This window comes from Aulonocara stuartgranti (genome assembly GCF_965226115.1).
Source record: "Aulonocara stuartgranti genome assembly, chromosome: 14".
Classification (NCBI taxonomy): domain Eukaryota; kingdom Metazoa; phylum Chordata; class Actinopteri; order Cichliformes; family Cichlidae; genus Aulonocara; species Aulonocara stuartgranti.
The window spans coordinates 8,183,020-8,200,401 of NC_138950.1; the positions used below are offsets into that span (position 1 = coordinate 8,183,020).

General features: G+C 41.1%; 2 protein-coding genes across 5 annotated transcripts in view; both read right to left on the reverse strand.

Moving 5' to 3' along the window:
* mlnr (motilin receptor) lies at positions 1 to 3,578 on the reverse strand (the record flags this gene model as incomplete). Its single annotated transcript, XM_082501692.1, has 2 exons — positions 1 to 308; positions 2,813 to 3,578. 2 exons carry the CDS (start codon positions 3,576 to 3,578, stop codon positions 1 to 3), a joined length of 1,074 nt encoding a protein of 357 aa, XP_082357818.1.
* A 3,287-nt stretch (positions 3,579 to 6,865) lies between these two features.
* The window catches only part of fndc3a (fibronectin type III domain containing 3A), a 47,196-nt gene continuing 36,679 nt past the window's right edge, over positions 6,866 to 17,382 (reverse strand). For all 4 annotated transcript variants that reach the window (XM_082503274.1, XM_082503273.1, XM_082503275.1 and 1 more), the window contains 12 exons: positions 17,219 to 17,357; positions 16,601 to 16,669; positions 16,350 to 16,468; positions 15,208 to 15,313; positions 14,793 to 14,968; positions 14,530 to 14,643; positions 14,298 to 14,447; positions 13,289 to 13,635; positions 12,531 to 12,740; positions 12,070 to 12,236; positions 10,335 to 10,459; positions 6,866 to 9,380 (listed from right to left, as the gene is read on the reverse strand). In XM_082503274.1, coding sequence (XP_082359400.1) covers positions 9,057 to 9,380; positions 10,335 to 10,459; positions 12,070 to 12,236; positions 12,531 to 12,740; positions 13,289 to 13,635; positions 14,298 to 14,447; positions 14,530 to 14,643; positions 14,793 to 14,968; positions 15,208 to 15,313; positions 16,350 to 16,468; positions 16,601 to 16,669; positions 17,219 to 17,357 — 2,046 coding nt within the window. In that variant the 3' untranslated portion in view covers positions 6,866 to 9,056. The remainder of the gene's footprint in view (positions 9,381 to 10,334; positions 10,460 to 12,069; positions 12,237 to 12,530; positions 12,741 to 13,288; positions 13,636 to 14,297; positions 14,448 to 14,529; positions 14,644 to 14,792; positions 14,969 to 15,207; positions 15,314 to 16,349; positions 16,469 to 16,600; positions 16,670 to 17,218; positions 17,358 to 17,382) is intronic.

A 17,382-nucleotide genomic window follows, 5' to 3' on the forward strand; every position in this document is an offset into this window, starting at 1 on the left:
TCAGACCCCTGTAAGGCTTTCATTCAGGGTGGAGATGTGATCTATTACGCAGAGCTGTCTCTGGCCACCGCGGGTTTGCCTGGGCCGCTGGTGCAGCAGGAAGAGCCGCTTGGCCGCGGCCCTGTACTTCCGAGACATCAGGTTATAGACGACGGGGTTGATGGAGGCGCTAAGGTAGCAGAGAACCATGGAGGCCATGTTGAAGTTCTGGCTCAGCATGGCTGTTTCGTAGTCGTCCACCTGGGCGAAGAGGTTTCTGCCGATGTGGTACGGCAGCCAGCAGATGATGAAGGCCAGCACCACCACCACTGAGAGGGAAAGTTTGGAGGGATAAATTAGTTTCATAAAAGTTATATAAGCAGACAGGTATCGCTGGCACTAAGGAACTGTCTCCTATTACAGTTATTTTTAGCTGACTGTGGACTCCTTTAAAAACCAGTTAAAAACATTTTGTTGATGTTATACTGATTTATTTTACACTAATTTATATACAGCTGTCTAACTTCCTGTTTTGTCCTGATGATGAGGTTAATACGCAGGCAAGCGTTAATGACTGCCTGCAGATAAGATTTGCCATAACATTACTGAAGCATTATGGGTCTCCATAAGTCTCAGCACATAACCGAGCGTTCCAGACGAGTGTTGTAAAACATTGCTTTAGATATGCATCCAGTGTTTCTTTAGTAAAAAATAAGGCAATAAAAAAGCACACTGGCACATTATCTGTTTTGGTATCCGGGTGGGTAGAGAGTTTCAGTGTTTATTAGTTAATTATTTTTACAGATATGCCTCCGTTTGTTTTCTGATTCCTGCCCAATACACAAGAGACATGAAGATATTAGCAGGTATGAATAAACTCCTTGAATATTTGTGAATGAATGAGCAAAACTTAAATATGTGATTGGAAAAGGGGGAAAAAAACCCATCTTTAGTTCTAAAAATAGTAAAATTCTCATAACACTCAGCTACTCTGCTTCATTGTGTGGGAGTAGTTGGATCAGATTTTATGAATGGCAGCAATCATTTCAGATTGGTGCACTGATATATCTGACGTGTTACAGCAAAGCCTTTTTTTCAGAAGACCAAAATAGAAATAGTACATACAAATATAGAAAACTCGTGTGGCAAAAAAAGCATCCAACTTACTTGGAGTAATTCAATTGTGTTCATGTTGAGCTCATTTATAACGAGAAGCTGATTAAGAAAATTGGTTTTCGGGATCTTTAAGTATTCTCAGATCTGTGGTCTACGCTTACCCTTGACATTTGTTAATGACCAGCGGCAATTACAGCTAAATCAAAAGAGCTTCTCTCCTTCTTCCCTGAAGTGACTGGAGACTGTAATTGGCTCCAACAATGAAGTCACATTTTTACGTAAGCAGGCCAATTAGAGCGCATATGCAGCAGAAAGCTTTGCCGAGAAGAAAACACGCCACACATCCAGCAAAGAGCAAAGTCAGAAACAGTGGGTGAGGTAATCACTGAGTCACCAGTATTGATCACGAAGCCCCTGCAGAATAAATTACTATAAACTTGTAATGGTGGAGCAATTTCTGTGAAGACCGTGATTGTTTGTTCAATAATAAAAATAGAAGCGGATGTAGCTCACATCGGCCTAAATATTCCTAAATTAACAATGACAGTTATCCATAAATGTAAGACATTAATTGTAGATTTAGTGTGAGACTCCTGAGATGTTAAAAAATGAAAAAAAAACCTTGCATGGAATTTTCCAATAAGGCTGATTCATGCAGGTCCCTCATGGTGACAGTCCAATTTGGGATTCAGTGGATACAAATGGCATTGTGTTTGATGACGTGAGCTCTGCACAGTGTATGCTCAGCTAATGAACTGCATTTATATCCTAATACATACACCATGATTAAACATTTAGTTAATGTGGACAGGCCTGGCCCGGGTCTTTAACTGTAAAACAGTTTCCTGCACAGTCTACCAGAACTGCAAATTAAAGCAAATATATTTGCAGTGGCAGGACGTGATTAGCTCCAGACAAAATAGAGTAATTAACCAGCTGGTATCAACAGCAGCACACATGGAACCAGCTTTTTATTGATCAAGACAGAAGTAAAACAAGAGCAAATGATATATTTTTAAGGTGAAACTACTGGCTTTTAAATCAGTTCACCGACATGTGCGGCAAATGCTGTGGCAAAGGCAGTGCAGGAAAAGAGAAAACCTGAATTCACACGTGTCCAATGTGTCTGCTGTTTGGCCTCAGCAGCAATAAAAAGGGAGACTGATGATATAAACTGATGCCTTCCTGAAAAAAGTGTTGGGTTTTTTTTGTTTTCTTGTCTGTCCTGAAAGGTTACACTGAATTTGGAAAAAAGAGCAGCTCCCTCCTCCTGTAATCAGCTGTAAAATCAACAAAAAGTTAAGGAGCTGGTCTCATTTAAATGAATTTAGGTGTTTTTAAATGATTTGGAGACAGTTACTTCAGGCTGTTTTGCCCTGTTGTTGGCTCTAGACAATGATTTTTACATGTTTCGTAATTGAAATTCAAACACCTTTATATACTATTGCAGATAAAGCAGAATATGAAGATCATGGAATACATTAAATGCCACCGTTTTGTGCGAAATCAGTGATAATTATTATTTAAACGTTTATCTGCAGATGGCAAATGTGAGACTGAGTCACAGTGCTGGAACAGGTGGCTGTCTAATTCTTAAAAATCTCTCTGATGTACAAAATGTGACACTTTTAGAACCTGTAAAAATGTGCGTGCTCTGCTGGGATTCAGCATACCAGAGATATATACTTTCTGCATTGATGCAAATGTTCTTACTCACCCAGGATCTTGACTGTTTGTCTGTGTGGCCTCTCTCGGGCCAGTGCACAGGGGCCTTGCAGGTCATTTTTGCTCTTCCATAACTTGCACCCGATGGAGCCGTAGAGAAAGATGAGGCAGAGCATTGGGCAGAAAAAGTATGTGGTGGACACCCAGAGCATGATGTGCAGCTTTCCCGAGATGATGGCGTAGTTGGTGTGCTTGCACTGCCCCGTGTTGTAATCTGGGTGTGTTTCGTTGTCATACTCGACCCCTACCAAGAAGAGCGTGGGAGCTGCAGAGACCAAGGCGAAACCCCACAGGGCAAAGATGATGTACTGGACCCTGCGTCTGGTCACCACCGCCTTGCTTCGGAGGGGGAAGCTGATGGCCAGATAGCGTTCGACGCTCAGTGCCGTGATGTGAAGGATCGTGGCCGAAGTGCAGCCCTCAAAGATGTAGTGATATAAGCGGCACACGACTTCCCCAAAAAGCCAGGGCACATACTTCCACAGGCGGTACAGATCAAATGGCAGGCACAGGAAGATGATGAGGTCAGAAACTGCCATGCTGGATAGATAGAGGTTGGTGGTAGTCTTCATGTCCTTGAAGCGCTGGATGATGAGGATGGTCATGGTATTGCCTGTCACCCCGACAATGAAAATAAGGATGCAGATGACAGTGACAGGGATGAGGGTGGAGGTGGGGAACAGGGAACCCTCGTAGTGGTGGTCATCTATGTTGTCCATGTCCTCTGCTCCACCAGCATGAGGTCTTGACCAGGGCATGCCAATTTCATTAGGTGCTGGCACAGTAAAGATCAAAAATCTGGTTTCAGGGACCCACTGACAAGACAAAAATGACATATTAAAGAACCAAACCAAATGCCGTAGACTTTTCATTACTGCAGACATAATATGAATACTGAATTTGGATAAATCATAAATAAACTCACTGCACATAATAAAAATGCCACAACGACACTTGATGGTAATGAAAATGCAGACTGATTTCAAGCATTGCACCACATGTCAATGAAAAATATAAAACTAAACTCTAACAAAAATAAATACAAGATTTACGCAAAACAACATAATAAATAAAGCACTGCAGGTTATAGTAAGTCATGCAAACCAACTAGTACGATGCATTAAACCTTAAAAGGAAACTTAATGGTGTAAAATAGATTTTTGCTGGTGCTGGTACCTCGCAAATGGAGAGATCTTTCAAAGTTGAAACTTTTTGCAGTCCCTGTTGTGGTTCTGTGTGAGCCGAAGGAGAGCAGCGGTGGCAGGAGGTTTGCATTGAAGTGGCAGAGCCTGTCCTGGTGCTCAATAACTGGTTGAGCTGTGAGAGATGAAGAAAGGAGCTCCTCCTCCACAGCACCCTCAGGAGTCCAGGAGTAACAGCATGGGTGTCTGTTGTTTGTGTGTCTGTGCCTGGGTAATCTTTATAATCAAATGACAACAGGACAGATGATGGTAAAAGGCAAAAGACGGAGGATGATATTATTCTGGATTGAACATAAACCCACAAGACATAAACATATAAAAATTGCTCTTAATTCAGTGATTCATGCGACAGTCAGTGTGCGTTTGCTGAGCTGTTTGGAAGTAGTGACTGAAAAATATGTTCTTTATCTGCTCCGCTGTCCACCAGCCCCATCTTTCTCTGAGTTAGGTATCATCTCAGGCTTGTTCTAACAAACCTTAAACTTCAACAACGAAGGTGAAGAAGGGACAGCGAAGGGTTTTTCTTCTGTGACTTTTCTGCTTAGTTAGGATTTTTAATAGAAGAATCAAAAGTTTAACTTGGGGTGACCTCCAGAGGGTATTGACCTCAGTTCTTGACTCCACGTCCCACTAATCCATAAGGTTTAGAGACCGTTTCAAGGCTTTGGAGAGTGCTGATAAGTATGAATATTAGAAAACTGCTACCTCTATGTGAATTGAACTGTCCTGATTCTTGTGGAAAATTACATTCCAGAAGTTAATTGCAGACATGAGAGCAGAGGGGTACTTTCACTTCCTGAAACACCGGTTTTCTGATATTTCTTCCAAGCTAACATTTATCCCCACGCTGCTTCGCTCTGTTGGTTCACAGCCACCACATCCATTACAACTCGACGAACCTTTCAGAAAAGAGACACACTGACACAAGGGTGTATTTGTGTGTTTACACTGAGCTGGCCCATGACCAGATGAACCAGTCGGACCTAAGAAAGGGTCAGTGTGAAGCTCTCTCCTCTATCATTGTTTGCGCTGTCACAGGGAGGCCTCGTTTGCTTGTTTTGAAAGGGTTTCCAATCCATCTTTCAACAGCAGCCAATGTTGTCCACAATGCGGCAACCGAGATGAGTAAGCACGCTTTCGCCTTCATTAATTACGCCATTTTTAGTTGTATTGTTTAGGTAGGTTTGTGCAGAGAACAAAAAGTCCCCCATGTCCACAACTTCACACACTACACTGAGCTTCAGTGTCCCTATTATTATATTTTATGATGTTTTATACGATAGAATTATAAACATAAAAAAATCAGGACGTTGAAGAATGTTAATAAACTTGTAATCTTTTAATCTTTTTAATATTTTCTGTTTTTATATTTAGCTGTAAATACCGTCGCCAACCATTTCATTAGAGATGTTAACATCTAATCAGCCAATCACATGCCACAATCTCAATGCATTTTGGCACTGAGGTGCTAAAGTTCAAACTGAGTATCTGAATAGGGGAGAAATGTGATTTTAGTGGTTGAAATGTGGCATTATTGTTGGCGCCAGATGAGCTGGTCTGTATTTTAAAAACTGCTGGTCTACTGGAATTTTCTCACACAATTACGTCTGGGGTTTACAGAGGATGATAAAAGAAAGAGAAGAGGGTATAAGCAGTGAGTTGCAGCTCTCTGGGCAAAATGCCTTGTCAGAGGTCAGAGGAGAATGGCCAGACTGCTTCTAGCTGACAGGAAGGCCACAGTAAGTCAAATAATCACTTACTACAGCTAAAGTATGCAGAAAAACATCCCTGAATGCACAGCGTGTCACATCTTGAAGGAGATGGGCTACAGCAGCTAAGAATAGAAAAGCTACAATTTACAAAGACTCACAAAGCTGGACGATAAAAGGCTAGAAAAACATCGAATGGTGACGTTTTAGTTTCTGCTGCAACATTCAGGTCAGAATTTGTGCTATGGTGTGGGGAATGTTTTCGTGGCATATTTTGAGTTCCTTAGTGCCAAGTGAGAATCTTTTAAATGCCACAGCCAACCAGAGGTTCACTGATGAGCACACCCTTTTCTTTATAACCACAGTGTAGCTGTAATCTTCTAATGGCTGTTTCCACAGAGACAATGTGCCATGTCACAAACCTCAAACAACCCGAATCTGGTTTTGTGAATGTGAAAAGGAGTTTGTGTACTCAAATTGCCTCACAGTCACCAGACCCCAATTTAATAAAGCTCCTTTGGGATGCATTGAAATAGGAGATCCAACAAATCTGCACCAACTGTGTGATGATGTTAGAATGGGCCAAAATCTCACGAGGATTGTTTCCAGCATTTTGTTGGATCGATGCCACTAAGAATTCAGGCAGTTCAAGGCAAAAGGAGGAGTCTGAACTGTTATTTCGACTGATCGCTCACTCACAAGGTGTTGCTACAGTGGATGGATCCAGGTTTGTTTGGGCTTTTTTCTTTTTGTCCTTTCTGATGCAACCCTCCTAGCGATTGGTGTGTCATCCAGGCCTCTAACCAATGAATATATTAACCACTACACTATTCGGCCACTAAGGAGGGTATAGCAATCTAAATATAGTCCCTTATAGCTTTTCCCATAATTCTGCTTCTTTTTTGAATGTGGCTAGAACAGCATTGAAATTTAGATTTTCACCCTTACCACCAGAGAAGCAGCAGTTCTTTACTGATCAAATTTTTATAACCATCAGGAGATATAAAGAAGGGTGTTGAGGTGCTCTTTCCCTCCCTCAAACACAAGCCAGTCGTTCAGAAACAAGTGCTGCCAAAGTCATGTTGTGCACAAATAGGTAATCAAACACTCACATGTACAAACTTGAAGCAGGACAAAGAATTATAAATCTTTTATTGTGCATGGATCCTTTGTAGATATCATGACTATACAGATACACTTTAGATACATATCTATGATTATACATTTTTCCCATAACGAACATTGTAAAGTGATATGTCTGGTAGTATGTATAGTATAACAAATTTTCATTTTGGAATGTACGGTGTATGAGGTAACTGCAAACATTAAAATTACATAAAAATGGTCTGTTTTGTGCATATTTTACTCATTTTTGTAGCATTTTGTTAATCTCCCCAGCCAAAGGTAGTAAGCCCCCGGGTGAAGAGGTGTTAAAATGGCACGCTTTGCAATTGCTATCAAAAATAGGAATTTTGAATCTTTTTTCTTCTTCTTTTTTAAATGACAAAGAGGAGACATTTGCAGAATGTCTTAAGGACCAAATCATGTAATTATCCAGGATGTTTTGCAAGGTACCTGCATTTCATTTTGAAAGTTGCAACAGCAGTTATCTGCCCAAAACCAATCACTAGACTCTACAGCCAGATTACCACTGAAAACTCAGCTTAGCAACCTGTTAGAAATACTTAACACACAGAGAAAAGGCAAATTTAGATTCACAGGAAGTACATAACACATTTTGTTTCAGCTTTCAATGATTCATGACAGGATTTTTTTCTTCTTTTAATGTTCTGGAGAGTATTAACTTATATTACTTCAATATCATAAAAAAATATACTTCACACATGTATGACTTGAAAAAACAGAAACCAAAATAAATTTAATACATACAACTACTTTCCATTTCTCTCATGATTATACATGTTTACTAAACACCAAATGAATTTTGCAAAAGTAAAATGAAACACATTGTAGTGTTTTCTAACACTAAAAGAAAACCATAGGAACTGAAGAGAAATTAAGAAAAAAAAAAAAAAAATCTCCCAAAGTTTTTTTCCTCTCCAATTAAGGCCTCTGAAACAACTTGTGATATTTTTCCCTCTGGTTTTCTTTTTTTAAATCCTTTTTTTATTTATTTATTTATTTTTTTTCATTTTTGCTGATTAGCTGTTTCAGTGACATGTCATGTGATTCAACAACTTTTAAAAACACCCAAAACACATGAAGGGCTTTCACAATCTCAAAGTGTGTTCTATAAAATGCATCACAAGACCAAGACGCAGTCAGTCTAGGTTTTCTTTCACTAAGGTGCAAAATCAATTACCGGGGAGAACGAAATAAAACAGAACATACGAGAAAGCATACATTTTTTGTGCTGAACAACAATATCTCAGAGTAAAGCAGCTGCATGATTGTAAAAACAAGCTACAGTATAACTATATGATAGTAAAAATAATTAGAATTCACTGTTAGTTTGGTTTTTGTTTTCTAACTTTATACTGAGCATTTTTTTCCCCCTCAAACTTACAGATCTTCACTGTACAAAAATATACTAACATTTCTCCAGTCATTTTTGCATCCTTAAACATTCTTAAACATCAAAAAGGTTGGAAAGTGCTAAATGAACGCCCTACTAATGTGAACAAGGTTAACTCTTCAGATTCTTCTTTCCCTAGACTTCTCGAACAAACTCCAGCATGGGGAATCACGTCCCTTCGTGTGGCCCTGAGGCATTCCCAGCCGTGTACTGCAGTGGCACTAACTACATACAGTAAACACATCTGGACACACCTCACTGTGCAAACACTGGCCCACCAGGTCCCAGGATCAAATAGCACATAGGTTTACACCTACAGACTATTTTTGGAACACATCTATCAAAAAACTGTTTCTTACTGGACACTTAAATGGAAATATAAATGACTATTTCTATACATTTTTATATATATTCGCCACTTCTCCCCAGCCCTTCCCCAAAGCAAACCCTATCCCTATGCTTTCTGAGTTCCTTTTGCACAGGAAGCTAATCGTGATGGATTAGGCATTTGGACTCAACAGATACCACAACCTTGGAGCGGGGAGACAGAGGAAGGAGAGTCAGGAAGGTATCACAGGTGCCAAATGAGACGTTACATCCTCAATTTATAACTTCCATTTAGCGCCCACTCACCCGCCCATCCTCCTGCTGCGCCCCAGTTCGGCTAATGCAATTACTCCGTTGAAACTGGAGAATAGTAAGTACAAAATAAAGAATACAAAACAACAGAGAGACAGAGGGGCAGGGAAGAGTAAAGCTATAACCCTGAAGCTGGGGGGTGCAGACTGCTCATTTAATGACAAAATATTGGATGACAAAAGCGATGAGGATGGCGATGACGGCAAAAACCATGAGGATGAGGAAAGCGCACTGCTCGTCGCTCAGGCTCTGTCTGGCTCGGGTGGACTCTGTGCCGATCCTGGATCCTGAGCTGACCGCGCTGCTGGCCAGCGCCGCATCATTCCGCTGGGAGGAGAGGGTCACCGTGGGGCTGTAGGGACCGCTCAGCTCCGGGGCGTCCTGGCACTGCCTGATAGCACATACTCGGAAACGATAGTCACTGTTGGGCTGCAGGTTCTGAACATGGAAGGTTGTGGCAGAGCCTTTGTAAGCCTGAGAACAGGAGAGAGGAAGAGATTAAAAATAGTATATAAAATTATAGAAAACATGAAGCAAGAAGCTGTACTGAACAATGAAGATGAAAATTCATCTTTCTTACTGCTTTCTGAGTAACTTCAGTGACAGAAATAATGAAAATACACTTGTATCTCTTTTAACTTTTATTATTTTTCCAGTTGACAGAGTATTTTTGATTCTTTTCATTAGACTTGTCCTGTTTTTTCGCCTTGGAAGACGTGGAAAGCCATCTGCCTCAGCCGTCTGTCCAGCTGACACACCCACAAGTTTTTAGAGGACCTCGTGAACCTGATCTGCTTGGTTGCCGTAGTGACACTTTCTTTGATTCTCTTTAATGAGTGAACAAACGTTTCATTTGAAGCCTAAACTTTAATTAAGCCCACCACATAAAATCAAAATTAAAAACAATTGCACACAAAATTACAGGAGGAGGATATGAGCAGTGTTATTTAAATACTGGATGTCAAACTAGCAGTGATACAAAAATTACTTTCTTAAATATGGGCTTTGAATCCAAGCCACCAAGACTGACAAAGAGGGAAACAAAGGGGGATGGTAGCCATATATTTCAGCGTCCCGATTCAATTGCCATATACGATTTGGTGAGATTAGCATAAGCCTGCAGAGACCATTATTTCATGTTAACATGGCCACAGGCCATTGAGAGGGATGAATGTGGTGGCAGGGGTTAGACACCTGGTATACCTCATGGATCAATGACCTTTGCATAATGGGCAATTTAAAGCCAGCGGTGAGTAATACAGAGTGCTGCAAAGCCACAGCAAAAGCATCAAGGCCCTGGGATCCATCTGTATCCCACTCTGCATAGAAAAAGGCCACTGTGATGAATGGTGGGTCACATGAAGGTAACACAGAAGGACATAAAACACAAAGGAGGGGTACAAAACCTTAACACGACAACATCTGTACCTGTTTAAAATCTGAATTTCCTATCATACACTGCAAGCTGTAGATTACTGGGTCCCCCTTCATAGGCGGCAGGGCCTCCCACGTGACTTCGCAGGAGTTATCATCCAGACGCTCCACTTTAGGGGCTGGAGGGTGAAGTTGGAAATGAAAGAGGGAAAAAAATGAGCTGTGATGAAGACAAGCAATACAGGCGACTACTCATTTAACTGCTTTAAAATAGACTAATAGAAATGTAAAAAAAACCCCACAAAAAACCCAACTACAAAAAAACAACAAAACATCACTGACAGCATTAGAAAGGTACACACATGCAACACCCTCTGCATCAAAAAAAATTAGGCCAGTGCTAAAATATCAAACACTGCAGTCAATCCACATGGACTCCCATGTTAAATGGCCAGATTTAGAGCATTTAAATACATGTTTAGAGCCTGACACAGTTTCCCCTTGATGGCAACTTTAATGTGAGTGAAATATCTAACCAATAATCAATAAATGCAGTGTTGCTGTGTGCCTGTCCAAGAAGTCTGCAACAAATTGCACTTGAGTTTTGAAGATTAAAATCTGGTATTTTATTAGTGTGTTACTTAACACTAGTTAGCAGCCATGTGTGTTTGCAATTAGCACAGTTTATAACAGTAGCCTGCTTTGCAAACTGATCCAAGTCCTCCCTCAGGTCCAAACACGGTCAATTCTGGCTACTCAACATCTAAAACGCTACCGGTGGTTATATCCAGGCTAAAATGGCTTCATTTAAACACAGGTAAACTGAACTGCTATTTATCTTAGATTCCCTTTGAAGGGTGGTACATTACTGCAATGGAGATGTGTAAAAAGGCTTCTCTGGATTAAAGTAACCAAAACACCATTTGAAGTGAACCCCGCATAATGCATATTCTGCAAAATAACGGGATGTAGCTTTGTTGACAAAATAGTAAGAGACATCAAAGTTCCCAAACACTTTTCAAACATGAAGTAAACTCCCACTTTGAATGCGAGCTTTGGGGGATTTCTGAAAATGGAACTTCTTCAGACACTCCTAGCTTTAATACAAGAGTACTTGCTTTTATATGAACAGTGACTCAAGCCGATGGATAAAAAAAAAAGTGCATTTTAGAGAACTTAATGTGATTGTTCCCCCATTAGCAGAGTACCTAACTGTGAGTCACGCTGTTCCTTAGGTAGGTGGCAATTTGAGCAAAAACAATAAAAAAATACGTGGTTGTACTGGACTGGTTGAAAGTGGCCTGGTAATGCGTGAAGAGATGGAGCGGCAAGTAGCATTTTAGTCTTTTGTGCCTTTGTGATATCAGACGTTAAACTCAATGCTGAAATGGCTTGTCTAAATTCAAACTGTCTATATTTGAGAGTCCACTTCACTGTGTGGGGAGACCAGCAGTGTTGAGTAACACTGACAATCTGGCACATGACTGCTTGATTCAAAAGAGGTGCCGCACTGAGAATAAAGCCTACATCCTCATTACTGACTTCAATGCGTAGGATCAAAAGAGGCTCTGCAGAGGCTGGCAGAGACCAGACCACAGAGCTGATCTACACGACTTTTGATGAGAGCAGGCGAGTGAATCTCTGGCAGTTTGGTCTAACTCAAATGCAAGTCAAGTTTGGGTCACCTCAGGTTAAAGGATGAGCACACAGTGTCAAGCAGTGAGTGTCTGTAAAGATAGTAGGAACTGTTTAATGCTTAGGACAGAAAGAAAAAAATGTGGCACTGTACCTTTCAGAGGAGCTGGAGGAGAACGTGGGGTAGTGAATGTGTAAACATTGGAGAAGGGCCCTTCGCCCGCCTCATTAAAGGCCTGGATGCGGAACGTGTAAGAGGTAGACTCATTAAGCCTCTGGACTTTGTGTGTGTGGCATGGTCCTTTATACAAGGATATAAATCTGCAATGACAGGAACATGGAAAAAGAGAAAGGATTTAATGAGCAAAGGATAAATATTAGAAAAAGCAAATGGCATGAGTGACTTCTCTATCTGAAACTACAGAGTGGCAAAAGGCATATCATCAGTTCCTGTCTCCTTCAGCTTCCAACGCAATTTGTCTGCTGCTTTATTTTCAATCACCCCGCCCTCCTGAATACAGTTATCTGCAGCTTTTGCTCAAACTCCAGTCTCCCTTCTTATTGGTTTATCTCTTGTCAGATCGCTTTCTCCCACCTGAATAATGACCGACTAACCTGCCATTCTTGTCCCCCATGTGCAGCTGATACTGAAGGGCATCTGAGGTGGCTTTGGCTGGGCCGTCACCCCACTTGAGCCTGAGGGTCTGGTGGCTGAAGGCGGTGCACTCCAAGCGGGGGGGCTGTGGGGGCAGGGGCTTTGTCTTCAGCTTAAAGGTGTGACTAAAGGGGCCTGCTCCCAGGCTATTAAGGGCTTGGATTCGAATCCTGAAGAAGAAGAAGAAGAAGAAGAAGAAGACATGACACCAGAGAGCTGGAAAGGTATAGTAAAACACTGCAGTGACAACCAGAGGACCTTTATGCCCTTGATTTTACATTTTCTGTACAAATTCACTAAAAGTTGACAACAAATTCATTCATCTCAGTCCCTCTTAAAATGTTAATCCATGAACTCTGTCAGTATTTCTGTCTCGTTTAGAATAATAAAACACATTCAAATATCCAGACAACAAAAAAATGTTTGATGTCTCGTCTGGAACCCAACTGCTTTCTAAACAGTTGCCAGCCCTCTTCACAATAGACAAGGTTTACAGATGTAACCAATTACATCTGCCCAAGTTGTCCCCTTTGACATCTTTTGGAACAAAGCATCACAGACCAAGTGAATCTAAAAGCATGGCGTGTCCAATTTGTATCACATGTTATTCCGCATGAGCACAGAGACATAATTTAAAAACTGCTCTTTCTGCCTTACATCCGGAAAGTTCTTAGTGGTGTAGCATAACTACGATGCTACCTTTAAAACTTGCACCAACCTGTAGCTGGTGTCAGGCTGTAGATTTTGGATGACGTGTTTGGTGACCGGACCAACAACAATAGGTTGTCGCTCTCCAATGTCAATCAGGTAGGAATTGATCTCAGAGCCGTGATCGCATGGAGGGTCCCAGCAAATACCCAGGCAGGTGGACGGAGAGTAGACCGGCTGTGGCCGGGACTCACTCTCCTCCTCTTCCTCATCTTCATCCGCATCCACTGGAGTATCGTAACTTCGCAGCTCAGACTCTTTGAGCACGTATATGTTGCTGACAGCAGCAGGCACAGTGCAGGGCGTCAGGCAAAACACTGCCTCGCTGAAGGGACCCACACCAGCCACGTTCACAGCCTATTAACAAGAAACAAGAGTGCGCCCAAGAAGTTGATATCAAGTACCACTTGTGGTGTAGAAGAACACCTGTGCAGCATTAACGTTTGACCACAAGATGGAGTTCCAATGTAAACGTAAACAATTTTACTCTTCAGTCAAGAATATGCTAAAAATTAAATGCACCAAACAACTATCCAAATGATAACATCCACAAAATTGGAGAAAACCTCAAATGATGACATTTAGTAACGCTGCAGAAATTATTACAAGTACTGACATTAAAAAAAAAAACCACAAAAAAACAAACAAAAAAAAAAAAAACCTGAAAAGAACTATTCCACTCCGGCAGAAAGTGGTGTCTCAAAGGATAAGGGAACTGATGCAGAACTGTTTCAGATATTTCCTACTGTGCTGGCCTAGTCAGCTTTATGTTCTCAAATTAAATTAAAGTTAAAATTATTCATTTTACTGGGAGTCCTTCGGATTATTATGAGATTCTCAGAGAATATATCACACTTAAATAAGGTCATAAGATAGCATAATAGTCTTTATATAGTGAAAGATGATGTATAATTCTGCTTTAGACTTTTATTTTAACCATGGTGAAGACTGAAGAAAAAAAAAAAGGGGGGGGGGGGCTAGAAATCGAGAAATAAAATCAGAAATAATGAAGCACTCACTTGCACCCGGCAGAAGTAGTTGGTTGCAGGCAGTAGGCCTTTCATTTCATGACTGAGGCCTGGTCCACTATAACAAATCTGCATGCTACCCTCAGCTGCTCCCCACTCCAGACGAAACTCTGTCACCGGAGCTCCATTACAAGGAGGGGCCTAGATCCCAAACAAGAAATGAATGAGTATGATGCATACAACACTGAATTTTGAACACATTACTTGGGGCAGCCAGTCTTACCTCCCAGCTCACAACAACACAGCTGGAGGACTTGCATGTGGTGGAGGGAGCTTTGCACTGCTCAGGGGCCCCGGGGCCAGTCGTAACCTCAAAGCGCTCCGAAAGAGGGCCAAACTTTTCACATGAAAAGAACAGAACTAGTTTATACAACCAGAAATTTCCAAATTACACTTTTAAAATGTATTTATTGAGACTGTTCAAAGCACACTGGGAAAAAATAATTAAATCCCTTACAGTGTTATTCAGTATTATTAGTCTCTCACCCCAGCCTTGTTTGCTGCCTTGAGCCGGAAACTATAGGTTTTGCCAGGCATTAACCCTCCTACAGAACAGTCCAGCTCTGGACCCTGGTAAACCTCTTTGCTTTCCTCAGACTGTGGCCCGCTCATTTCTATACTGTAGCAAGAAACCGGGCTTCCTCCGTCTACCTGAGGGACACCTAGGAAATTTGTACAAACAAGTATTTATAAAGATCAATACACTTTGGGAGAAAAAAAGAAGCACTGTCCAAGAAAAATAACAGTGTATAAACAAAGCTAAAATGCACAAACAGCAAAATAATAGTAACTGTACAATCAAAGATTAGTGCTTTGAGGTTTGTTCACAAGACAAATAAATGCATCAACAGAAGCCAGAGATGCATCCCACACAGATCTAAGTTGGAGAGGAATGACTCACCCCAGCGCAGTTGCACCTCCCTGGCTTTGGGCTTGCCCACCAACCGAGGGGGCTGGCATTGCCCCGGGGGCACTGCGGGAGTCTGGACCTGCAGGGTCTCTGACAGCTTGCAAGTAAAGACAACACACCAATTAAGACCCACAGAAAATAACAATTTCACACTCTTTACTCTCTCCTCTTACAAAACACACAGGACACAGATTGTCATTTTCACCGGCTTATCAGGCTACAGCAGTCCGGAGAGGAGACGAATGTGAATGCATCGATCAAAGGACACGAGCATACAGAAAAATACGCTGTCTTTATGGGTAAAGTTAGACATACTGCCTCACAAGTGAATTATACACTCAACTTCTGTGACAAAGGGAAAAAAAAAAAGCCCATGTGAGTGTTATGTCACATTGCGCTGCACCAAAAAGCAGGAATTCGCCACCATGACTCATGTTTCTTTACCAGCTCCATCTTGAATAAATGCATGCACAAACAGCTGATGAAGAAATTAATGAAGAGCGTCTGTGAACTGAACTAATTAAGAAAAACATTCTCTGACACATGCAGGGAGGGTTAATCGATTAGCAGGCTTTGTCTTGTACTTACACACCAGGAAGCATAGTCTAATATCCAACATAAGCAACTGACTGAATGACAATTTCCTATTAAAACTTGCCATAAATAGATTGCATATCTAGAATCATTTGTGTCAAATTAATGAAATCATCACTGTCTGCTTACTCACAACACTTTGAATAACAGCTCAGAAATGCATCACTCATAACCAAAATAATAATAATAATGATAATAATAATAATAATAATAATAATAACAACAACAACAGGAAAAGGGGCTAACACCTAGTGTGATTCTGAAAGTTTTTATAAGATAAATAAGTGTCTGTTACATTTTCTAATGTTTCTAACAGTAATCTCAGTCCACGTGTATGCAAATCATTTAAAAAACAAAAACAAAAAAAGCATAACAAAACAAAAAACGCCCAAAAAAACCACAGCCATACCTTACCCTCCCTTTTCTCCCTGCAATCAAATAAATATGTAACTGATGCATCAAACTCTGAATTCCTGTGGTGAAACACAAGGCTATGTGCGCAACCATGTGCACACGTGTACTGACGTTGAATGACTCACCGGGCTCTGCCCCCCCTCGCTCATGCAGTAAACTCGCGTCTGGTAGGAGCAGCCGGGCTTCAAGCCCTCACACACATGTTCCAGAGCTGGCCCCGAGTACACCTGCCCCCACGGTGAGCCTAAGCGGAAAAAACATAACAAAAAACACACACGCACGCACAGACCATTTTAATTACATTAAAATTATTTCAATAAATGAAATCATATATTATTAAATTTGTAAATTATTACTGTCACCATGAGGAACTTACCACTTGTGCCTTCAGAAAGCTCCACAACATACTTAGTGATTTCTGAGCCACCATCATCTTTAGGGGGTTCTAAATTTTAACACAAGCACATAATTAAAATAATTATTTTTCTATATAAATCATTATGTCCCCAAAAGGGTTGACTACTTATCCACCTGAAATATATTAATTCATTTTAAAAGTGTGCTATGAATCTACAAAATTTGATTTCTGATTTCGGCATTAGAATAATCTCAGTTAAAGCATGATTGGCCAAGGATGTTGCCTTGTTTTTTCTTCTGAAACTCATTTTAGTGCACAGAAACATTTGAAAATATCTTCATAACTGCAGACATGTTTTTTAAATGGCATTTTGAAATCTGGAAGCACAGACACGTGCAGCGGTGATGGATGTGTTTGTCCAGTGAGGTGTGCGTATGAAGGATTCATGCTTATGTCTGAAGAGAAGAGAATTGTCAATCATCTATAGTACAGACAGCCTGGGATGTCATCCGTCACATAGGTCCAGGCAGAGCTCAGTCAGAAAAATGAACTTGCAAACTGGACTTGCCAGGCTGTCAACTACATGAAGAGTGAAAGGTTTTAATAAGTCAAAAGGGCAACTAGAAGAAAACTTACCCCAGGCCATTTTGAAGCTGTTGGGCAGGACTCTTCCTCTGATGACAGGCTTGAAGGGACAGCCAGGTATATCTGGTTTTGTGATGAACTCGACCACCTGGCTAGGGTTGCTCTTGCCCTCTGAGTTGTATGCCGCCACCTGGAGGAGGTGCAGAAATGCAGAA